This window comes from Cebus imitator, unplaced genomic scaffold, assembly GCF_001604975.1.
Source record: "Cebus imitator isolate Cc_AM_T3 unplaced genomic scaffold, Cebus_imitator-1.0 Scaffold596, whole genome shotgun sequence".
NCBI classification, from domain to species: Eukaryota; Metazoa; Chordata; class Mammalia; order Primates; family Cebidae; genus Cebus; species Cebus imitator.
Window position 1 is genome coordinate 473,254 of NW_016107911.1, and position 26,068 is coordinate 499,321.

The window sequence follows — 26,068 nt, forward strand, 5'->3', positions numbered from 1 at the left end:
AAAAAAAAAAAAAAAAAAAAAAGAATTGGATCACATGTGGGCTTGGAGAATGAGTGCAAGGTTTTATTGAGTGAAAGCAGCTTTCAGCAGATGGGGTAGCCAGAAGGGAGATGGAGTGGGAAGGTGGCTTTCCCCTGGAAAATCCTGCATCATGTTGCTGGCTTGCTGGTGTCTGTTGGTGTGCTCTTCCACTGGTGTCCTCTCAATTTCCAGCTGCTGCGTTGTCTTCTGCTGATGTGTTCCTCTCGACATCCAGCTGCTTATGTGTCTGCCTGCTAGGGTCTCAGGATTTCGGTAGGCGTAGGATGGGGGCATGGCAAGCCAGGGTGGTCTTGGGAGATGCAACAGTTGGGTGCAAAGGCAGGAATGCCTGTCCTCACCTAGGCCCATGGACACAGGCCTAGGGGTGGAGCTCTCGCCAACGACCATGCCCTTCTCTTTCCAGCACTTTTCTGCCCCCCTCACATATCATCACTTTGATACTAACTCTGCTGCCTATCTGGTCCACATTTAAGGACTTTTATGATGACATTAGACTTACCAGAATAATCCAGGACAATTATTTTAAAATCATCTGATTAATAACATTAATTTTATTAACTACCGGAGTCCCCTTTGGCATGTAAACTGATGTCTTCATAGATTCCAGAAATTAGGATGTACTTATCTTTAGTATTCCATTATTCTGCCTATGATACTTAGGGTTCCTTGATCATACTTTGAAAACTATAGTTCTGTATAGACATTCCTGCTATTATTTCATTACCCTCTTTATTTCTAAAATTTGAGGTGCTCCCACATGTAGAGAGATGTGGAGGAACTAGTAAAAAGAGGCTGAGAATGAGTAGCTAGAGGGGTAAGAGAACTGAGAGTTTATCATCCAGGCCAAGAAAAGTCTGTTTAAAGGAAAGAGTAGTCAACTATGACAAGTGCTGCTGAAGGTTATCCAAAATCAGGACTAAGAAAAGACTGTTGCATAGGTGTACTAGGCAAAATACTGTTCTCTTAAGATGTCTACGTCCTAAATTTCAGAATCTGTTGCACCACAAAAGATTCTTTAAAACAGGTATAATTAGTTCTAGACCTCTAAGTGGAGAGATTCTGTTGGATTCCCCTGATGGGCCCAGACAAATCACATAATTACTTAAAAATATCTGGCTGTGGTGGGAGAGACAGAAGCATGAGAAGAATTTGATGCTCTGTTGTTTCTGAGATGCAGAAACTATATGCAAAGAACTGAATTTTGTCAGTAGTCGAATTAAGAAACAAAAGAAGCCCTTCCCTAGAGCCTGCAGATAGAGGCAAGCCAGCCCTACCAGCACCTTGATTTTAACCCAGTGAGACATGTTGACTTCTGACTTATACAACTATAAGATAATAAATGTGTGTTATTTTAAGCCACTGAGTTTATAGTAATTTGTTATGACAGTAATAGAAGACTAATACAGTAGGCCATTTGTTATCTCAGTGAGCAGTTTTGGGATAATGGTGGGGATGAAAGTCTATTGGAGTGGATTTAAGAGAAAGAGAGGACAGGAAGTAGAAGCAGGATGAATACAGAAGATTCTTCAGTGTATGAGGGGCAAGAGATTTATTTTTTTGCTGAAAAATATGATAGCATGCTTCTATCATTATGAGATTGATTCAGTTGAGTGGGAAAATTGATGACCACGTGAAAGAGAGGCCTTGAGGGGTGAAGGTGGGGACAGCAATACCCCTGAATAGATGAGGGAATATAGGATCTAGTGAATAAGTACAGGATGTTGTCTTTAGATGGAACACGTTCTTACAGTAACAGTAGGGAGGACTACATATGTGGGTTCAGATACATACAGACTAGTGGAAGTAATAGGCACACGTGGAAAGGCATTTCTGTTAGCTTCCATTTTATAACAATGGAGTAAAGAGAGTTGAGATATTGGAGCTTTAAGTGTGAAGAAAGTAAAATACGCTCAAGTTTGTAGGCAGACAGGATCACTAATACTACATATCATTCTTTGTTGTTTGACATAGTCAGATAACCTTAGATATTCCTCTTAGGAGCCTGGCCTATCAAACTTAAGGCATTAAAGAGTAGACAATGAATGTTTTGTGTAGTCAGGGATGTGTTTGGGGAATGGCGGGTGGAGAGAGAGATTGAGAGATACTGAGAAAATGAAGTAATCAGAGAAAAATAATATTGAGAGAGACTGAGAGAAACAGATTGAGAGAAGGAGATATACATAGACATACATTGTATATACACATATATTAAACTATATATACAACCCCTCTTAATATCCCTGTCTTCCCATATATAATAAATAGCATAATGTAATGTATACATATATGTTTATATGTGCATGTACACATATCCATTCTCATAGCCATATATCATACTCATATTTGCATGTGGAGGTGGGCTCGGGGGAGTAGAAGGAAGAGCTTGAGGGAGAGAGTTTGAGAGGAATGATGCTGAGCCATACAGTCTCAACTTTTCCTTACCAACATAAGGATTCAGGTCACCTTGCCTTTTATGTTTAGAGAGGGAGAGAGAAAGGGAAAAAATGAGTCGGTGGGGTAAGAGGTTAAGAGAGTTACTGAGTTTCCTATTACATAGAAAAATGAACTTAGGAAAGAGGTTTCTCTAACAGTTCAATTTCATTACCTGTACTGTCATTATTTATAAAATACAGAGGGGAGAGGAATGTGCCTTTTTCATCTTTATGGTCTTTTCTGGTTCTATAATTATGTGACTAAATTTATGAGACTGATTTGACAAAAAATTTTATACAGCAAATTCTTATGGAGTATTTGCTTCTCATTTTATAAAGCAATTTCTCTAGAATTATGTATCATCTGACCTTTTGGTACATTGGTAATTTTTTAGTCCTATCTAGGCTGATGCCTCTGTTTTTTGACAGACAGTATGCATTATTCTAACATTAATTTTAGGAAAATTGACATCACTTTTCTAAGAGTGAGGCAATGTTTTTGCTGGCTTGCCAGATACTTTTGCCAGGATAGGAGAGAGAGAAAAATACTTCAGCATCTGAATGATGTGATTCATATTTTATAAGTCACAATTTTTTCCTGATATTTTAAATTCATATCTGAAATAATTATTTTATACTTTGGAACTAACATTTATTTCATATGTGTAATAGGCTTATTCATATTCACCATTAAACTTATTAGCGTAAATAGTCTTTACTCTGAGACAGAAACTAATGATAAAATCTCTTTGAGTTATTATACTCTCAGTTTTCATCAGAAGTAAAAGGAAGACAATGAGGAAAACTAATGTTTCCTGACTGGTTACTACATGCAAGGCACTATGCTATCTACCTTGAATGCATTTTCACAATAACCCTGTGAAGTTATTATTACCCGTTTTACAGATGAGGAAATTCAAGTTTAGCTATTAGCCTTTGAATGAAGGTTTTCTTTTAGACCCATGAGCCCTCCAATATTGGATATTTATTAAACATTGGTTGTTTATATTCATTGCTTAATGTCAGTCAGATGCTAGTAGACAGAGAAGGCCTCTGCCTACACCAAGTTGAAGGGAAGCTGGGATTATTGTTTCTTCTCAATATGTCAATCCTTATTCCTGAGCTTTGGTGTCAGCAATCTCATCATTAGACATTTATTTCATTGGGTTAGGTTTCTAAGATAGACACTTACTGTATTTTTGAAATGGCAACATAGTCACGCAGTTTAGAATTTTAAAAAGTACGAAAGGTTATATGGTAGAAGGTCTCCTTCCCATGAGATCTGCTGCCCACTTTTCCTTTCTTGTGTCAGCCAGTGTTGGCAATTTCTTATATATCCTTCCAAATATATTTTAGATATATACAACAAATGTACTGTGTATATATGTATGTGTGTGTTTGTATGTACGTATAAATTATTCATTTTTTAATATAAAATGTGTCATGCTTTTTCACTTAAGAACATCAGATAGTACGAGCTGCTTCTTAATAATCTATTTAATGGGCGTACTATCATATATTAAAGTTCCCCATATTAAACATTTAAGTGATTGCTGACCTTTCACTACAGTTACCTTGTGTATTTAGATACTATTATTAAATATGTAAACTGAGGCTTTTATAGCTAATTATTCACTTACTGTCTACATTTACTGCACTGTATGCTCTAAGCACAGGTTATGTCTCAATTAAAAAAAAAAACAAAAAACCTCTTACCAAATGGTAACTAAACATGGTTTAAAGAGTCATTTCGAAAGTATTTGTTATGAAAAACATTATTCACAGATCCTTTCTCATTCCTGCCATTTTTCTGGTGCCCAACAGCAATTACATTCAACTTTTAAAACTAATATTTACGACTATGTTTTTAAATAACATACTTGACAATATTTCTGCTTCTTGATTTTTCAGATCTTGTGTATTTCTACCTCTGATCCAAACCTAAGAGTTCCTTTACTCCTCTGATATAGTTGTATCATAAATTTGACTAGATCAGTATTCAGTCTACAATATAATGATTATGTCAATGCCATTGATCCCTGAATTATATCACATATATTATCCCTGAATTGTATCACATATGTTAATTTTTTTCTCAAAAAACTTTTTATCTTTAAATGAGTATTGTCTTTTATTCATTTTTATTCATTGTGATTTTTTCCATGCAATTTTTTTGGCTAATTTTTATTGTAAGCTCATATACATTTTATCTTAATTAACTGAATTCTTGGGACTTAATTGAGACTTCTGTGGTTCACAGGTGAATTTGTGGTTGGTTCTGTTGAGAGCTGTGAATATCAGGTGCTCTGGCACTATGCTGGTTATATGTTCTAGGGTGTTTAGTGTAGTTGTCTGTAACTAGTTATTTTAATTTGTTGCCACCCCAGTGCTTGTTTTTCTGATTGAAAAGCAAATAAAAACCTTTGTTCTTGAGACAGTCTTCACTTTTAAGAAGTGTTTTCCCCATAAAAATTAGATTTCAGTTCGGTTTTTGGTTTTGGACTCCTGGAAATTTCCCTTCTTGTAAGCCAAGTACTACTCTAAGCATTAAGCTATGTTATGATTTAGTTGTATTTTTACTGGAGACACTTTTAAGTATACAATAGTGCTGGAGATGGAGTTTCTGGATCTATATTTCAGTGTGTAGTATTTAGTTAAGGGAAATTTATTGAATTCATTTTTTTACTTTTTAATTTTTTACTTTATTGGTTTAATTAAGAATATTTTAGAGGATACAAATAAAATAGCTAGATGAAGAGATAATAGGGCAAGGTATGGGGAAGGGGCATGGAGCTTCCATGTGTTCCCTGGGATTGCCACCCTCCAGGAACCTTCATATGTCCAGTTATCTGGAAGCTCTCCAAATCCTGTCCTCTTTATGAGGTAGGCATGATTGATTAAACTGTTGGCCTTTGGTGATCAACTTGACCTTCAACCCCTATCCTGGTTAGGGGAGGGGACTGAACATCCTAACCCTCTAAACCTGCCTTGGTCTTTCTGGTGACCAGCCCTACCCTGAACCTATCAGACAAAAGACACATAAAAGGCAGCACTTTGGAGATTCCAAGGATTTTAGGAGTTACGAGCCAGGAACTGGCAGTGAAAAATCAGTGTGTATATATATATATATATATCATAATACCAGAGGGCTTCCCCTCCCCGGTTTTTGACCATGGATTCCTGAAATCAGAAGAATATACATAATCATTAATAATTTGTTCAGTCTGTCATATTGTATGAGTGTCTTTCAGGGTGAGGTCACTCAGGTTTGCAGATTTCCTATCAGTCTTTTCAGATTGCAAAACAGAAGTGGTCCTGACAAATGCACAACTTCACTTACCTTTTCAGGTATCTGGAACAACTGAGCTAAGAGACAGTATCATCTCTTGCTCTTAACACTCTTTAGAGTTGTTAATGTAGTATTGAATTTCCTTCAGTTAATAGCTTGTTTATACATTTCTTTACTCTTAGCTATTATTTCCTCTACTGTCCCCGTTAGTACCCTATCTTTTTCACCTTTGGAAGGGATGTTAGAATTGCCGCTGTGCTGGTCTGGATTGCAGGCAGCGGGATAAGTCTACCAAGTATCTCTTCCTCAGTCCATCTAAAGACCATCTAAAGACAGCACCCTGTACTTATTCACGAGTTCCTATATTCCCTCATCTACTTAGGGGTATTGCTGTCCCCACCTTCATGCCTCAAGGCCTCTCTTTCACTTGGTCATCAATTTTCTGAGGATGTTAATATTATGATTTTTTGTTCCTACATAATGTTTCTTCTACTTGTGCTTTTTCCTTTTCTGTTACAGTCTTCTGATACTTGTTTTTCGTTTAGAGGCTTTCTCTAAATGATTTTTTTTTATCCACAGGTATCTCTTATTTAGTAATAGGGTACAAAAAGTTGTTTGGAAGCTCTATGCTGACTAATGGGGCATTCTGTAGAGCAGGCTTAACTGTAGGGTTATATGACAAGGCTGTTTATGGTCAGCCCTCTCCCACTGTCAGTATCTTTAAGCAAGGCTAGTTTTATGAATGTGAAACCTCTGCATTTGCACAGGGCCCTGTGTTTATAAGGCTCCCATGCTTGGCTTAATCTACTGTTGACATCTTTAATTTCTTAGTTTTTTAGTAAGGGTTCCACATTTTTATTTTATATTGAATCTCAAAAATTATTTAACTGGTCCTGACTTTCTAGTTAGGTTTGATAACATTCCCTAGAGAAGGTCCACTTAGTCTTCTGTCTGGTGAGGATAACCCAGGCTAAACAGGAAAGATTTCAGGACCATTATATTTGCTGTGGAAACTTTTACTACTTTTCTTGTTTTCTGTGATACTCTTGCCTTCATCTCTGCCTAGTGTTCCCAGTTTAGAGACCTTCTGTAATGCCTGCTTCAGAGAATAGACCTTCATTATTCTATTACAATTGTATAGGGTCAAGCTCCCAGGTCTGCAGAGCGGTAGAAGTGATCTGGGGAGGACTTCATCTTACATAAACTTTCAGGCAACTATCCTGTTCTTAGCATTCTTTTTACCTTCACTTCCAGAGTACTTTGCTGTGCCAATTCCTGCGTATTTTGGGTTTTCTGCAATATTATTGAATAATTTCTGCAGTATTATTGAATAATTTCTGCAGTATTATTGAATCATGTCTCACTTTCACATTGCTTTTTTAAGATTTAGTTTTTTTTTTTATTTTGCTATTACAGTTAGCACACATGCATCTGCTTGTATTCTTCTGTTTTCTCAACTTTGACTCTTGCTTTTATACCTTTGTACTATTAAAAGCAAACAACAAAACAGAAAACCTACACTTTTTCAGATGTTTTAGTTGCATTTTAGGTGGCAGCAATAATAAATACCTGTGTATAATCTGCCATTTTTTTTAAAGGTCTGGTATTACTGCTATTAATTATTATTGAGATCTGTGTTAAATATTTGATATTCTGTTTAGGAGAGTTAATTTAGACAAATAATAGTAATTGTTTTTAACACTTAGGTAAGAAGTAATTTGAAAAAGCCTATGTCGTAATCAGGAGAAATACCTTATTGTGTTAATGTGCTAGTGTCCTGGGCATACGCTGGGCAAAGTAAAAGTTGAGGTACTTGAGGTTTTTGGTGTGTGAAGGAAGAAGCTCATTCAAAGGACAGTGGAAAAGCTCAGTATTTGATTTCTAGGGCTGCTGTAACAAATTACCACAGACTTGGTGGATTGAAATAGAAGAAATCTATTCTCCCACAGTTCTGGGGATTGGCAGTTTGAAATTAATGTGTCGGCAGAGCCATACTCGCTCTGAAGTTTCTATGGGAAAATCTTTGCTAGTCTCCTCCAGTTTCTCAAGACAGGTGACATTTCCTGGCCTCTGGCAGTCTGACTTACTCCAATTTCTGCTTCTTTCATGGCCTTCTTCCCTGTGTCTCAAATCTCCCTCTCTTTTCTCTTGTAATCAGTCATTTAATTTAGGGCACATCCATAAATATTTACCTAATGAATCCTTAATTATAATGCAAAGATCCTATTTCCAAATAAGATTACATTCGTAGGCATCAAGGATTAGATGTTGGACAGAACTTTGTAGGGACACAATTCAACCTGTTGTGGTGTTCCTCCTGGCCCCACAAAGTTTCTTTCCTTCACTCTGCAAAATACATTGACTGAGTACTAATGTTCCCAGAAATCTCAACTCAATATATCAGCTTTACATTCAGAATCTCATCTAAATAACATTAACTCAAAAGTCTCAGTGTCATTATCTGAATCATCTAAACCAGATGTGGGTGAGACTGAGACTGAATGTGATCAAAGTTCTTTTATTGGTAGCTGTGTGAAACTAGAAAACAAGTTACCTGTTTTCAGAATACAGTGGCAATATGGGCATCAGATCCCATCTGAAAGAGAAAATTGGAAGAAATAAAGGGAGTCATCAGTCCCAAACAAATTTAAAACACGGGAAGGAAAATTCATTAGGTTTCAGGGCCTAAGACTAATATTCTATGGCTTGATACTTTACCCTCTGAGTCCACGGCTACAGTTTGGTGAGTTTCTGGACTTATGGCTCTAGTTTGGCTATTGTCTGGGTCTGTGCTCTAGGTCAGTTGCCCTCTGTGCCCAGGACCCTGGCCTGATTACGTTTTGTACTTGCAGTTCTGTTGCGGTCTATGCCTGTGACTCTGCTGGCCGCTGTCTCTGCACTCACAGCTCAAGCTGTGGCTCTGGGCCCATAGCCCTAGGCTTTGCAATCATGGTACTAACCCCAGGCCCATTCCTCCTGTTTTTTTTTTTTTTTTTTTTTTTTTTTTTTTTTTTTTTTTTTTTTTTTTTTTTTTTTTTTTTTTTTTTTTTTTTTTTTTTTTTTTTTAAGATTAGCACATATTTATAGCTTCCTGGTCTAATTAGCTTACTTCCTGCCTGTAGAATCTCAGCAGTCTGACAGTCATTCTTTATTTCTTTTTCTTTGATACTAGGCTTCATCCTAGGCTTGCTGTATATCTCCTTTATCCTAGACTTGCTATACTTCTCTTAGTATAACATTTTCAAAAACGTTGTGAATCTGCTGAGTTAAGGGAATTCATGCTATTAGACAAATAAGTTATCCACAGATCCTTTCTGGATAACCCTATACAGTCATGCCTTGAAGATACTGAAAAGTTTGGTTCCAGACCACTGCAGTAAAGCAAATATTGTAGTGAGTGAGTCAGATCAATGTTTTGTTTTCTCAGAGTATAATAAAGTTACACTTATACTATACTGTAGATTATTGTGTGTGTAATACCATTCATGTCTAAAAAATGTACCTACCTTAATTAAAATGCTTATTGCTAAAACATGCCAGCAATCATCTGAGCTTTCAGTGATTGTCATAATCCTTTTGTTAGTGAAGTGTTTTGCCTCAGTGTTGATAGCTGCTGTTGATAAGGGTGGTGGTTGCTGAAGATTGGTGTCGCTATGGCAGCTTCTTAAAATGAAACTGCAATGAAGTTTTACTACATCGGTTGACTCGTGCTTTCATGAAAGAGTTCTCTTTAATGTGCAGTGCTGTGTGATAGCATTTTACCTACAGTAAAGCTTCTTTCAAAGTTGGAGTCAGTTCTCTCAAACTCTGCCACTGCTTTATCAATTAAGTTTACGTAATAATATTCTAAATCCCTAGCAGCCATTTTAACAATTTTCACAGTGTCTCTACGAGAACTAGATTCCATGTCAAGAAACTACGTTCTTTGTAAGAAGTAACTCCTTATCTGTTCAGGTGTTATGTGATTGCAGCAGTTCAGTCACATCTTCAGGCTCTACTTACAATTCTAATTTTCTTGGTATTACTACCACATCTGTGGTGGAAAAGAATCTTTTTTTTTTTTTTTTTTCAGTAGTCTTCAACAATGGTCTTAAAATAAACCCTCCTGTAACCGATATGCTGTCATCCAGGCTTTGTTCTTCCATTGATAGAGCACAGGCAGAACAGCATAATGCTTAAGGGCCCTGGATTTTGTGGATGTTAAATGAGCATTGGCTTCCACTTAAAGTCACCAACTGCATTAGCCCCTAACAAGAGTGTCAGTGTGTCCTTTGAAATGTTGAAGTCAGTCATTGACTTCTTCTCTCTGGCTGTGAAAGTCCTGCATAGCATCTTCCAAGAAAAGGATGTTTTGTCTGCATTACAGATCTGTTGTTTAGTGTTGCCACCTTCATCCATTATCTTAGCTAGATCTTCTGAATAATTTGCTGCAGTTCTACATCAGTATTTGCTGCTTCACCTGTTATTTTTATCTTACGGAGATGGCTTTTTTTTTTTTTCTTCAACATCGTGAACCAATCTCTGATAACTTTAGATTTGTCTTCTGCAGCTTCCTAATCTCTCCTAGCCTTCACAGAATTGGAGAGATATGACTTTGTTCTGAATTAGGCTTTGGCTTAGTGGGGAATGTTGTGGCTGACTCGGTCTTCTCTCCGGCATGCTAGAATCAGCAATAATGCTGTTTAACTTTCTTATCATTTGTGTGTGTTAACTGGAGTAGCACTTTTACTTTTTTTCAAATCTTGTCCTTTGCATTCATTCACAATGTAGCTGTTGGCATGAGAGGCCTAGATTTTGGCTGCCCTAAGCTTTTCATATGCCTTTCTCACTAAGGTTAATTATTTCTAGCTTTTGATTTAAAGTGTGAGCCATATGACTGTCACTTGAACATTTAGTAATTATAGCGTTATTGATTGGCCTGATTTCAATAATACTGTGTCTCGGGGAATAGAGAGGCTCTAAGAGTGGGGTAGGTGGGGGAATGGCTGGCTGTTCACTCAAAACACATGCAACATTATTAAGTTTGCCATCTGATATGGGCATGATTTGTGGCACCCGAAAACAATAGTAACATCAAAGATAACTGATCACATATCACTGTAACAGATGAACTAATAATGAAAAATTTTGAAATACTGTTATAATTACCAAGATTTGACACAGAGACAGAATGAGCACACAACTGTTGGAAAAATGGTGCTGATTCATGGAGGGGAACAACACATACTGGGGCCAATTAGAGGGTGAAGGGTGAGAGGGGGGAGAGGATCCTGAGGAGGAAGAGGATCCTGAGGAGGAAGAGGATCAGGAAAAACAACTAATGGGTACTAGGGTTAACACCTGTGTGGTGAAATCATCCGTACAACAAACCCCAGACCCAAGTTTTCTATGTAACCAACCTTCACATGTGTCCCTGAACTTAAAGCCTTCAATTTGTAAAAAAAAATGCAGTATCTATGAAGCACAGTACAGTGAAGTATAGTAAAATGAATTACATGCACTTAGTGGTTTAAAAAAGCAGAAATTTATGTTATGGAGATCAGAGTTTTAAAAATTAACATTTTGGCAGGGTCATACTGCCTCCAAATGACCTAGGGGGAATACTGCTTTACCTCTCCCAGCTTCTGTTAGTGCCTGATATCCTTCAGCATATGGCAGCATGACTCCATCCTCTCTCTTTCTTCACATGCCTTTTTACTCTACTTCTCTGTCTCATATCTCCCTCTCCTTTCTTTTATAAGAATACAAATAATTGGATTTTGGGCCTATCCTAAGTCCAGGATGATCTCATCTTATGTTTCTTAAGCAGTTGTGTCTACAAAGGTATTATTTCCAAATAAGGTTACATTCACAGCTACCAGGTTTAAGGACTTGGACAAACCTTTTTGGGAGGTCATAATTCAACCCATTACAAGTACCACTTTTAGTGTATTTAAATATGTGAAGGCAAATAATACTATGGCCAGAAAAACTCATTATGTAGATAAATGACAAGAACATTAAAAAGTGATTTTTAGTATTCAGCCATTTTCCTTTTTTTTTTTTTTTGATCAAAGTTTAAAATGTATTGAGAGGCTGTGTTAGAAAGCTCCTTTCTGCATGTGGGGTTAAAATATAATAAAGCTTTGGAGACTAGATTTAAAATGGGAAAAGTCATAAAATAAGAATTCTAGGGTGTTTTAGATTCTTATTGTTTGGGAGGTTTGTAGATCTATTGCACATGCAGGTTACAGGCCTTTTCTTTGACATTCAGTGACTAGAAATGGTTTCTTGCTGTAACCACAAAGTAGAGAGGATTGGTTGTAATTGTCCCATACAAGTAGACACAAGCTGTTCTTAGGATTGCAAACTTTGTCTCCTCGTCCCTCCTCCCTCCTGCCTGTCCTTTTTTCTTCCTCCTTTCTCCCTCTTTCTCCTTCCCTCCCTGTCCTTCCTTTCCTTGATACTTTTCTACATCATTTTCTTCCTTCTTTCTCTATTTTTTTTTTCTCCTGTGCTTGGCCTGAGTTAGTTTTGAGCTTCTGCCTTTCAAGGCTCTTTCCCTTTGAAGATCTTAACAAAGTTAATGATAAATAATAATCTGTATCTGATGCAGAGTGGAGATTCTTTCCTATTGGAGCACTTAATAAGGCAACATTGAAGTAGAAGTGGGAACAGAGCCAATCCAACCAACAAATTAACCAGGATCTCAGCTGGGGTTTTGCAAAAGGCTAAGTTTCTCAGGCTGTGCAGGATTTGGCCTTCATTCTTTAACACAATATGGTTGGTAGAGGACATGTTGTGCTAATGGATAAATCATAATGGCAACAATCATGACACTGTTATAAACATATCATTTTCTCTTATGAATTTCACTTGAGTGGTTGTTTTCATCTTCATGGTGATGAATTTAGTGTGACCTGTTCATTCCTTTTTTGCTCACCACCAATTTCTTAATGCTTTGCCTTAGACATGGGTGTGAAATTGTCATGTTTAGGGTTTGTAAATTAGCATACAGGAAAATTGATTACTTCTGTGCTTGTATGAGTAGATTGTGAGGTCCTTTGCATACCTTCCTCATTGTGTCTGTTAGGAGAATTCCAGGAGAAGTTTGCTGCCTTAATCTTGTTTTTGATTGAGAGGATTCAGCAAAGCTCATGGCTTTGGATTCTGCATGCCATGAATTTCATGCCATTTGTTAAGTCAGCCACCAATGGGATAGGTACAGAATTAAAATTAATCTTTTGAGATTATGGTTCTCTTACAGTCTTATTAAGGGCATTCGTTTTAGTATTAGGGATAGATTGCTATGGCAAAAATGCTTTATTTCCATTTGTAATATTTATACTTTTAGACTGATTCTTATGCTTGTGTTTTTTTTCTTCCATTTTATATTTGTCTAAATTATGGAATTAGTTTGTGAGACTGGGGATGATTTTGAAGGGTCTGTCATGTGCTATTGCTACCACGTGTGTAGAGGGATTGAGAAATGAGACAGAATGGAGAGGTGGAGAAACATATATTCCCTGGGAAAGACTTCTGTTGCATAATGCTGTGTCATGCTAGTGAAACTTATTTTCATGGCAAGATTATGGCTTCTTTAGGAAAAACAACCAGGCTTATTCCAGCTGTCAAGTGGTGGGATTGATGAGAAATGAAGAGGTGGTGTTTTGTTGTTTTTCTTCTCTTTTGATAATATGTATGTATGGGATAATCTTACCTTCTTAGCACTACTTTGGCATTTATAGTTAGGCCATTTAGGTGTGTTGGATTATTCAGATTTTGGTAGGGGGCATTTTGTACCATCTGTCAGAATTTTTTCATGTATTTGTTATGTGTTATCCTACCATTTTTATTTTGATTTCTTGCCCCACAGATTTCCTTTTGGAATATCTGGACGTGTTTGTGTCTGCCTTCTCCAATATAGTTGATTAGTTGTTGTGAAAAGGATGTAATCTTGTGGCTTCCAAGAAAGTGGTGGTGAAACCTATATTGGAAAACCTTTCTCAATCAGATGATATTTGCTTATTATGTTCTGGTAGGCTAATTATAGACTGGCTGTTGACAAAATAGTTTGGAAGGTGAGAAGCAGCTGCTTTCTGATAGAATATAATGTAGCTAGTTGATCTTTGGAATTTCTCTGTCTTTTTAAAATCACTGTAATAATTCATTCCAAACACATCAATTAAATGCTGCCTTTTAATCATCTGTGTAGCAGAGGATCCTATTGCTGTGCATGAATTTCTTAGAAGCGATTAGTAGGGTTTTTACTTGGCTTGGCAATGGCCAACACAAATAGAATACGAGCTTTTTAAAAGAAAGCCTTGATTCAGGTACTTGAATTGCATGTTGTCATCAATATACCAATGATAGTTACCAAAATTTTTGTGAATATTTCATTTTTTTTGGAAAGGGCCTTTATTTGTTGATTGTATGGTTCCTTTTTTACATGTGTATCTGTTAAATTTCTTGAATACTCATCGTGTCCAGGCATATAAAGAGTATGAGACTTAGGTGTATTTAATCATTTTAGCTAAGAAGCAGTTGAGATTGGAGCAGTTATGGGTAGTGGAGGATCAGTTGAAATGTGCTTCCGTTAACCTTTGAAAGGCACCATTGCATCAGTTTTGTCAGACCAAAATTTCTGGTTAGCAGTAGTGAATTGATGAATGACTGTTTCACATTTTACAGACCATGATTAGTTATGTGTCTTTGCTTCACAAGCATGTATAAAACATAATATGTGATTCTGTGTTTTATTGAGTTATATACAGAAAACATATCTGTTGAGGGATTGAGAATACATTCAGATAGCTTGATTTTTGACAGGATATTTTCAAATAAACATTAGGGTGGCTATCAGGAAATCTGAGTTAGGCTTTGCTGTGCCTTTATGTAACAATACCTGGCACATAGTCATATTTTAATGACCTGTGGGAACAAATTTTTTGACTTATTTGGGTCTCAGTATCCTCATTTATAAAATCAACATATTGGAATAGTTTATCTTTGAAGTATCTTTTTGTTTAAAAATTCTGCAGTTTTATTTAAGGTGAGGGCATTTGCCTTTGTCATCTCTTTCTAGTGATGTTTTGGGGTTTGACATTTTTAAAGAAAGTTATCACTATGGTCAAATTTGGCTTGACTCCTTTAAAGATAGGCTGTAAATATTTGGCTGTATAGCCTTGAAATGAATTTTGGTATGACAATTATTTATTCCCATGTTTTCAACTACACAGACTGTTGTGTTACAATGTGGTTGTATGATTGCCATTAGTAACTTTTGAAGTAAGCAAAGGAGGGTTGATTGATCTTTTCATAACATACTGTGTTGGAAACAGATGCTTGATGTGGCAAAGAAAAATTAGCACTGAGACCAAGGATCTTTTAGAAGGTCAATTTTTACTTCCTGGACTGCAGGAAGGGTAACCTTGCTAGTCATTTTACCATGAGAGTACAGTGAACAAAGGAAAGCAGACATGTTTTTTCCTTATGCATCTGGGGTCATCCTTACTGCTGTGTCTGATCTCCATTGGCTGGAGCCAGACTTCACAATCTAAACAAAGCCCAATTGGCTAACAACTTAAAACTTCTCTAAACAGCTAAAAGCAATGGAAAGCTGGGGCATACCTGTGAGCATGTCCAGCACAGATATCTTGGTTAAAGTACAAGAACATAGAATGTACTACGTCCCTGTAAGCATGGCATGTCTAACAGCTACATAGGATAGGGTTTAACAAAGAGTTATTAGCACACTTATGATTTATTCTTTAACAAGAAAGGAAATTTTAAAGAGGAACTTTTCTACTTCTCACGTATCGTATTATAGGATAGCATTAAGAAAGTTGGAAGTGTATCTTAGAAATAATTTATTCCAGCTCCCTCATTTAACAGTTAGAGAAATATACCACAAAACTTTTTAAAATTTGTGTGCTTAACTTGTATCAGAAAAAGAACATTAATTTTATTCTCACTTAGCCATTCAACAAACATCTACTTGAACCTGTTAAGGAGCCTTTTTTTGAAGATCAGATTGTGAATAATGTTATTAACATTTTTATTTTGATGTAAAATAGTTCTGTCTCTACTTCTGTCTCTCTCAGATGAAGAAGGAAACACCTTTCACACTTCCCAAATATATTTGGCCTTCAAATCTTGACCATTTTATTTCTTCTTTATTTAGTGCTTATTGACCAAGCTGACATTCTGTATAAGGCACTATTTAAGGTACATATATTCAGTGTCAAGTAAAATTTCACTCTCTCAAATTGAACTTATTGTCTGCGAAATTTTTCTGATGTCCCTTTTTCCTCACCTTAATAAGCTCCATAGTGTTGTAGATTAGTATCACTACCTTTTCCAATATAGTAGGGTACAAAGGCAAGGAACAATAAATGGAAAACATTTGGTAGTGATAAGTGCTATGAGAAAAATAAAGCATGATTAGTGGATAGTGATCAGTGGTGTACTATTTTATGTAAGAGTGGTCAGGAAAAGTCTCTCTGGTAAGATAATTTTTGAGCAGGATCTAGAGGAAGTGAACATGCAGTATCTGGGGAAAATAGCATTTGAAGCACAGCAGCAAATAGGAAATATAGTAAGTTTAATAGTCTTACACTTTTAATAGCACGCCAAAACTTTTTAATGACTAATGTCATTCAGAGCAAGAGATATTGAGTGATTACACTATAATTGAAATGGGTTTTTTCACTTCATTATCATCTTACCACTTGTTTCACTTTTCTTCTCAACTTTTTTTTCTTTTTCCTTTCTTTGGCTTACTCTGTCGTATGTGTTTGTTAAAGGATTTTTTGAAAATATTTTCAATCATATTAAATATTCTTTTTGCTGTAGTCTGCATTTTTTTTTTTTTTTTACTGTCTTTTGGTTTCCTAATCCTGTTTCTGGCTCTCTTTCATCTGTTTATGTCATCTATTGAGTTATTAATAGTACATACTTCTCAGGTCTAGAATTTCTGTTTTATGGATTCCAGTTCTCTGGTGAGAATCTCTATCCTGTTCATTTTTCTCTATTTCTCTTCCATTGTTTGGATGTGTTAAGAACTCTTACATACATTTAAAAAACTCTTTAATAACTAGGATCTAAACCGTCTACGGACCTATTTTATCTGTTTTCTATGTGTGCGTATATGTGTGAGAGTGTGAGAGAGTGTGTGTGTGTGTGTTCCTTTTTGGTTTTGTCTGTTGTTATCTCTGAAAATTTTGTTTTGGAAGCTGGACATCATATTCGAAAAACTGGAAAGACTGTAGGATATTAAGAATTTCCAAAGAGAGTTCATCCTTTCCTGTCCTAGTAGGTAGAATTACGGGCTAATCACCTTGTTCCGGTGGGTCTCAAACTTTGGAATGTATTAGAAATATAGATGCCAAGGCTTGTTGCAGTAATGCAGGGTCTCCCATCTCTTGATCCAGTTCAAGAATGGTCAAATGCCCCAAGGGAAAAGCACCTTTGCCCTGTGTTATCCTACCTGTCAACATGTTTTTCCTTCTTCTGTTGCTTCCCTTTAATTCCTCATTGCCTCAGTGTTCCCCATTCCTTTAGGCAAAGCTCATATACATATATATATATGTGTATACGTATATATACATGTGTATATATACGTATACACATATATACACGTATATGTGTATATATATATGCATATACACATATACGTATATACACGTATACACGTGTGTATATATATACATACATACACACACACACACACACACACACATACACACATATGTATCTTTTCTCTTTGTTTCCAGCTGTAGCATTGATGTGCCACAAACCACTCAATCCTTCATGGAAGCAACAGTAGGCAATGATTTTATTCTGAAAACAAAACAGAAGAAAAACTCATGGTTTTATTTTTTTTTTCTTTCAGGAAAAACATAAACAAGAATTGGAAGACATGAGGAAAGCTGGTCACGAAGCCCTCAGCATTATTGTGGACGAATATAAGGTAGAGGTTTGAGAGTGTTGTTTCTTTTATTAAACCTTGGATAACTTTTGTAAAAATTGTACACATGTAGGTATATGCAAACATAAACAAATTATATGTGCAGTCTTATTTTGGCATAGAATTTCTTTCCATTGAGCAATAAATGTTCATTGAAAGCGTACTTGATGTATTACAAAGGAAATGTTAGACATTGGTCTACATTTGAGAAAGTTTGAGAATATTTGAGATATGATATCAGCAGATGAAGAAATTCAAGTACAAAATACTATATAATTAGTTGCTAGATTATCTTTTGTCTCTGCTGTGTGACAGGAAAAAAATTAAGGTATGATATATATTGAAAAAATATTTTAGCTTTTTGCTTTTCTTAAATAGATTTGGGTACACTTAAGCAATAACAAAAATTATAATAAATGTCAATATTACTGATATACAGTAAAACTTTAAAATTATTTTTAAAATTATTTGATTCTATGCCTGCATAAACTGAATTATGTAAAGCACATTGAGCACTTAATATCAAATTTTTATTTCCCTTTAAACTTCATGTTAGATCATTTTGCTTTTACAAGTTATGAAGGAATACATTTTTGTTGAAATAAAATTCAAACAATTCTCCCCAGAATAAACCAGTACATTCTTCTAAGAGATTTCTCCATCTACTTTTATATATTTATATGCTCATAACATGCTATATAGTTTTGATTTGATTTAAAAAATGTTATCTAACTAAATTTACTCTTTCCATATTTACTCACTGACTTGGAGATATTTTCATGTCAGTACATATAAGCTTATCCTGTTTTTGTTACTCTTCTATAGTTTTCATAATATAAACATACCATAATTTGTTTAACCATGCATGTGTAGCCATTTAGTTTTTCATTGTTCATTATAATAATAAATGTAAAAACTTCGCCCTATTACAGTTAGAATATGGTAGTTTTTGTGTTGATTAAACTTACTCACTAGACTTGATAGAAGTTGATGTCATTTTACTTGGTCATTTAGTGTCAAAAGCTTCCTTAAGAAATCATTTGGATAAAAGTAGGAAAAGAAGTAAATCCAAGATTAAGTGAAAAGTTTTTTTTTTTTTTTTTTACCTAGAGTATTAAAATAGTCTACTAGATATGTCTTGGGACATGAAAGGTTATTTTTATGACCATGCCCAATATAGTAGCTGACGTTCATTATTAAAAAGGTCATCAAAAAATGTATGATTTTGACCAGGCACAGTCATTCATGCCTGTAATCCCAGCACTTTGGGAAGCCTAGGCGGGCAGATCACCTGAGGTCGGGGGTTCCAGACTAGCCTGGCCAACATGGTGAAACTCTGTCTCTATTAAAAATATAAAAATTAGTGAGGTTTGCTGGTGGACACCTGTAATCTCAGCTACTTGGGAGGCTGAGGCAGAAGACTTGAACCTGGGAGGTGGAGGTGGGAGTTACCCGAGATTGCACTATTGAACTCCAGCCTAGGCAACAAGAGTGAAACTCCATCACAAAAAGGAAAAAGAAAATCTGAATTTGGAGAGAGAGATCCAAGATGGCCGTTTAGCAGCAGCTCAGGATTGCAGCTCCCAGTGAAGGCTCAGGGAGTGAGTGGACGACAGACTTCCAGATGAATTTTTGTTGCCCACGGACCAGGAGATTCCCAGCGGAGGAGCTCCACGGGTTGCCAGCATGACTCTTGGCTGACACTGCTGTTTTGCCAGCGTCCCAGCGTGGCAGTTCTCAGTATGGAGTATGTGGGACTGGGTGCCCTTTTAGTTGGTGTTTGGAGCTCCGGGAAGGCAGAGTTGCCCATTCAACTGATTGAAAGGGGGACTGAAGCGGGAAGCCAGACTGGGAGATTCCCGGGCAGAAAAGCACCACAAATCTCAACACTGCTGTTTCAGCCGACCAGGGGAGATTGCATAGATCTGGCGCCTTTTTGGCGGGCGACTGGGGCACCTGGGAGAGAATGGACTATTTAGTTAGGAAAAGAAAAAAGGGGGCTCCAAGGCTGGAGCCAGGTGATGGGGCTCGACTGGTCCCACCCGCACAAAAATACAGCAATTGGAAACATTGATGGTTGAGAGTTTTACAGCAAGCACAGCTGAACCCAGGAAGGTCCAGCTCTGTGGGGGAGGGGCGTCCACTGAAGGAAAACAAAGAAACAGAAATAACATCATCACCAACAAGCTGGACGTCCACTCAGAGACCCAATCTGAAAGTCAGCAATTACAAAGATGACAGGTGGATAAATCCACAAAGATGGGAAGAAACCAGCGCAAACAGGCTGAAAATATCCAAAATCAGAATGCCTCTCGTTCTTAAGGGAATCGTAGCTCCTCATCAGCAAGGGAACAAGGCCTGATGGAGAATGAGTGTGATGAATTGTCAGCATCAGGCTTCAGAATATGGATAATAAGAAACTTCTGTGAGCTAAAGGAACATGTTCTAACCCAATGCAAAGAAACTAAGAACCTTGAAAAAAGGTTTGACGAAATGCTAATGAGAATAGACAATTTAGAGAGGAGTATAAGTGAATTATTGGAGCTGAAAAACACAATACCTGAACTTCATGAAGTATGCACAAGTTTTAACAGTCGAATTGACCAAGCAGAAGAAAGGATATCAGAGGTCAAGGACCAACTCAATGAAATAAAACGAGAAGACAAGATTAGAGAAATATGGGACTATGTGAAAAGACCTAATCTACGTTTGATAGGTGTACCTGAATGTGACGAAGAGAATGAATCCAAGCTGGAAAATATTCTCCAGGATATTATTCAGGAAAACTTTCCCAACCTAGCAAGGCAGGACAATATTCCACTCCAGCTAATATAGAGAACACCACAAAGATATTCATCAAGACGAGCAACTCCAAGGCACATAATTATCAGATTCACCAGGGTTGAAATGAAGTAGAAAATGCTAAGGGCAGCCAGAGAGAAAGGTCACCCGCAAAGGGAAGCCTATCAGACTCACAGCAGATCTCTCAGCAACCCTACAAGCCAGAAGATAGTGGGGGCCAATATTCAACATCCTTAAAGAAAAGAACTTTCAACCCAGAATTTCATATCCAGCCAAACTAAGCTTCATAAGTGAAGGAAAAATAAAATCTTTTGTGAACAAGCAAGTACTCAGAGATTTCATCACCACCAGGCCTGCTTTACAAGAGCTTCTGAAAGAAGCACTACACATAAAAAGGAACAACCAGTATCAGCCATTCCAAAAATATACCAAAAGGTAAAGAGCATCAACATAATGAAGAATCTACATCAACTAATGGGCAGAACAGCCAGCTAGCATTAAATGGCAGTATTAAGCTCACATATATTAATCTTAAATTTAAATCAACTAAATGCCCCAATCAAAAGACACAGACAGGCAAATTGTATAAAAAGCCAAAAACCATCGGTATGCTGCATCCAGACCCATCTCACATGCAAGGATACACAAAGGCAAAACAAAGGGATGGAGGAAGATTTACGAACCAAATGGAGAGCAAAAATAAAATAAAATAAAATAAAAAGCAGGAGTTGCAATTCTCGCCTCTGATGAAATAGACTTTAAAGCAACAAAGATCAAAAGAGGCAAAGAAGGACATTACATAATGGTAAAAGGGTCAATGCAGCAAGAAGAGCTAATGATCCTAAATATATATGCACCCAATACAGGAGCACCCAGATACATAGGCAAGCTCTTAATGACTTATAGAGAGACTTAGACTCCCACACAATAATAGTGGGAAACTTTAACATCACATTGTCAATATTAGACAGATCAATGAGACAGAAAATTAACAAGGATATCCAGGACTTGAACTCAGACCTGGAGCAGGTAAATTTAGTAAACATTTACAGAACTCTCCACCACAAGTCCACAAAACATACATTCTTCTCAGTACCATATCGCACCTACTCTAAAAGTGACTACGTAATTGGAGGTAAATCACTCCTCAGTAATTGCATAGCATTTCACAGGTTTAAATGAAATATTGGTTGGCTGCTTGTTTGTTATTTTACTCCTTTATTCCTTCCTGTCTCCATTGTTAAGCACAATTATTGGCATAAAAGACTGCATTTTTAGACTGCATTCTAGCCTGGGCAATAAAGCAAGATGCCTGTTCTCTCTCCCTCTTTCCCTTCCTCTTTCTTTCTCTCTTTCATTCTTTTTTTTTTCTTTCTTTATCTGTTTCTTTTTTTCTTTCTTTCTAAAAAAAAATAGTCTGATTTTTATGGCATTGATTTTTGGCCCTTTTACAATTAAATTTTTTTTTCTATTAATATAAACCAGTTTTACAGTTACTGAGTTGAGGAAAATTTCTATATTATTGTAGTATTGAGTTTCACATCTTCTTTTATCCCTAACACTGAGGGTAGGAAGAATTAAAATACAATTGGCCTAATATATTTGCAGATTCCATAACCATGGATGAGAAATTTGGGGGAAGGAAAGCAATAAAAATAACATTACAACAGTGAAAAGTAACACAGATTACTTGCTATCTAAAAAAAAGGGAAGCATATGATAAAATAATTATTACATGAACTTCACATGCCTGAATCTAGAATGAGGAAAAATATCATTCCTCTTCTTATTGTGTAATATGCCACAAACCATCAACACTTACATTATGATTTTTTTCTATCTGAATTTAATGAAAGCTGATTCTCAGTATATTTTAGAACACCTTGCTTGCAAAATTTCACAACAACCAATATATCTGATATTTCTCCTCTGAGTACTATAATATTAATGTACAAGATGTGGAATTCAACAAATCATATGATTAATCAGTGTGGAATAAATGTTCACTGATGTAAAAGTATTTATATCCTTTGACTATAAACTAACTGAGCTCTGAAATAAAAAATTAAATATAACTTTGTAAGCAATTTGTTTCAATTCCTAATCCATTTTTACAAGGCAACCATAAAATTGGAAAGTTTTACATTTCTCTTTGAGTGCTAAATAATGACACTCGACAAATAGATAAAATGAATAGCTCTTAACCAAGTTTCTTCAAAATTACATTTATAAATTGTAGAATAGTTTTCACTTATTATTTTAACCTCCTTAGTTGCCTGTATTGAAATTTATACCAATAAATATGTTTGCAGCAAAGAAAATATTGTGGAGCTAGAACTAAAAAAGTATTTAAAACATCATATACTAATCTTTTTAGAAAAACATCTACGTACATTCACAATAATAAGACAAGTAATTTTTCATTAATATTTTTAAAGCTGTATTTTACTGTAATATATGAAAATATGGTAGATGATTTATTAATTATTAGGTATTTAGAAAGGAAACCAAAATATCTCTAGTTGCTGTTGCTAACAAAAGCGTGAACATTCTCTTTGCATTTATTCATTTATTTCAACAAATATTGATTACTTATGCCAAGGATTGTTAATACAGCAGTGAGCAAAATATTCAAATCCTTGTTCCATTGGGATATATGTTCCACATCTACACTCTGTAACTACATATGATATTCAGGAAGGCAGGAACTTAAAATCATAGCATTCCTCGACATTTCAATTTTCAGGACTTCACACTTTTACCTCTCCCCCTCCTATAGGTGTTTTATCAAATATGCAACTGAAATAGAAAAATCTGCTAGTATCTCACCACCAGCCCTGGCTCCTGGGGATTTTACATCCTTAGAGTTATCCTGGACTAAATGCAATCAGTCACTTTTTTCCTGTCCAAATTGAGTTGAAATATTGTTGAGAAGTTTGAAAAAATATTGTCTTAGAAAAGAAAGTGGAAACTACCAAGAAAAGTAAAACAGAAATGAAAAAAGCCTAAACTGTAATTCATAGAAAGATACCTTATCTTTGTATAAACTTCTGCTTCCAGAAATATGAAGACATACCTTTTGATATTTTTTCCTACTTAGTACAGATTAAAAAATAACCCTGGGTATTTTATATAAAATATAGTCCCTGAAATAAGTTCCTAAAAATAAGAAACAGGCAGACTACATGGTAATGGGTTCCCTGCATTTTCTTTTTACCTTTTTGTCCCACCAAAGTACTAGAGAAAGTGAGTAACCCAGAAATAGCAATGCTCACTAAAAACAAACCTCAAGAAAAGCCTACTCTCTCTAACCAAAAGCCTCCACCTAACAAGACAGAAAACTGTTAGATAATAGTCATTCTCCTTCCACCAAACACCATAGGAAAAAAGAAATGCAGCCTCACCCCTAACTCCGCCAATGAAGGCTGGTTAGAGAGAGAACTTAGATTTTCACTCTTACCAAGTTACAAATGAGGAACTCTTCTGTCTCCTCACTGGGTGGTGTTAAAGAAGGTGGAGCAGGGAAGTAGGACTTTTATTCAGGCTGGGCAATAAGTCCCCTTCCCACAAGTGTCAGGATAGGCCACGTAGGAAGCTAGACTTCTATGCTAACTTGGTGTTGATGAGGTGTTCCTCCTTTTCTGTGTTGGGAGGCATCAAGGGATATCTAATGGGAGTCAAGACTGCATTACTGCTTAGTAGTAATGAGGCCACTCTTCTGTGGTTTCACTGGATGCTATGTGGGGAACAGTAATGTGGCACCCTTACTCTTCCCAGCCAGATTGGTATCAGCAGAGGCCTAGTAGGAAGCTGAACTCCCAGCCATGTCCAGAAATAACAAGGAGGTCCTTGTTCCCTGTACCCTGAGTGCTAGTAGAGGCTATGTTGAGTACCTGAACTTCCACCCTACCTGGAAGTTTTCCTTTTTCTCTGCTGGAGTGGTGTCCTCCCAGAAAAAGTCTCCTGAGACATGATTTTAAATGTCCAGACTTCAATTAAAAATACTTATATCAAGAACCAAGAAAATTTAGTCTTGAATGAAAACTGAAAAGGACAACAGATGTTGAACTGAGCTGATTCCAATTTTAGAATCATCTGACAAGAATTTTAAGTATCTGACAAGGATTTTAAATCATTAATTACAAAAATGTTTTAGTAAGTGATTATGAACTTTCTTGAAACAAATGTAAAAATAGAAAATATCAGCAGTGTCAGCAAAGCGGTAGATTGTGTAAAGAAGAACCAACTGGCAATTTTAGAAGTAGAAATGTAATAACCAAAATGGAAAACTCAGGTGGGCCCAATAGTGGAATGGAGGAAGTAAGGAAAGAATCAGTACATTTGAAAAAAGTAGAATTCACCCAATTTGAACAGTGTAGAGAAAACAGGCTGAAAACAAATGAATAGGGGTTTAGGAATTTGTGGGATTCTGATGAAAGACCTAAAATTCATGTCTTCCAAGTCCTGGAAGGAGCAGAGAAAAAGGCAGTACTTAAAAACATTCAAAGAAAAACTCAAAATTTTCCAAATTTGGCAAAAGATACAATATTGCATATTTGAGAAGCCAAATGAACTGCAAATATGATAAAGACACAAAAAAAATCCATGTCAGTACCCATAATAATGGTTAATTTATGTGTTCTTTTGACTGGGCAATGGTTTCGAGATATTTGGGCAAATTTCATTAATGTTTTTGTGAGGATTTTTAAAAATTTGTGTAAGATTAACATTTACATCTGTGAACTTTGGATATAGCAGATTTCCCTCCCTAATATAGGTGGGCAACATCCAATCATTGGAAGGCCTTAACGGAACAAAAACTGACCTTCCCTGAGCAAGAAAGGATCTGCCAATAGACTGCCTTTGGACCCAAGTTGCAACATTAGTTCCTTTCTGAGTCTCTAGCCTGTCAGCCTTTTTTGCAGAGTTTTAACTTGCTAGCCTCCATAACCACATAAGCCAGTTTGAGTAAGTTTATATAGTTGTGCATACATGGATTTGTTTCTCTGGAGACCTTAATATACACATAAACTTCCCTCAACCAAAAATTGAAATATCTTAAAAGCAGCCAGAGAAAAATGGCATTTTACCTGTAGGAGAATAACAGAAATATGATAGCTGTTTCATCAGAAACTATGGAGGTCAAAGGAAATGGAGCAAGTACTGAAAAAAAAATTTTTAACCCAAAATTTTGTATCCAACCCATATTTCCTCTTTAATTCCTTTGTCATTGAATAACTTATTTTTGGTGACTACAGTTACTGAGGTTTATTTTATGGCTTAGCTTCTGATCTATCCTGTGAATTTGAGATGAATGTATATTCTGTTATGGTTAGGTGGAGTCTACTCTAGATATCTGTAGGCATAGATGGTTTGTAGTGTTGCTTAGGTTTTCTCTATGCTGCAGATAATCTGCCTAATTTTTCTAGCCTTTATTTAGTGTGAGGTGGTGAAATCTCTAAATATTATTATTGAATTGTTTATGTTACTTTTAATTCTGTCAGTTTTTGCTTCATATATTTTTTGGATATTTTTGTTAGTTGCATATATGTTTTT

General features: G+C 36.1%; 1 protein-coding gene across 12 annotated transcripts in view; it reads left to right on the forward strand.

Moving 5' to 3' along the window:
• CCDC91 (coiled-coil domain containing 91) overlaps window positions 1-26,068 on the forward strand; it is a 385,716-nt gene that overhangs the window by 154,490 nt on the left and 205,158 nt on the right. For all 12 annotated transcript variants that reach the window (XM_037734255.1, XM_037734257.1, XM_037734254.1 and 9 more), the window contains one exon: window positions 17,636-17,713. In XM_037734255.1, the coding sequence (XP_037590183.1) occupies window positions 17,636-17,713 (78 nt within the window). The remainder of the gene's footprint in view (window positions 1-17,635; window positions 17,714-26,068) is intronic.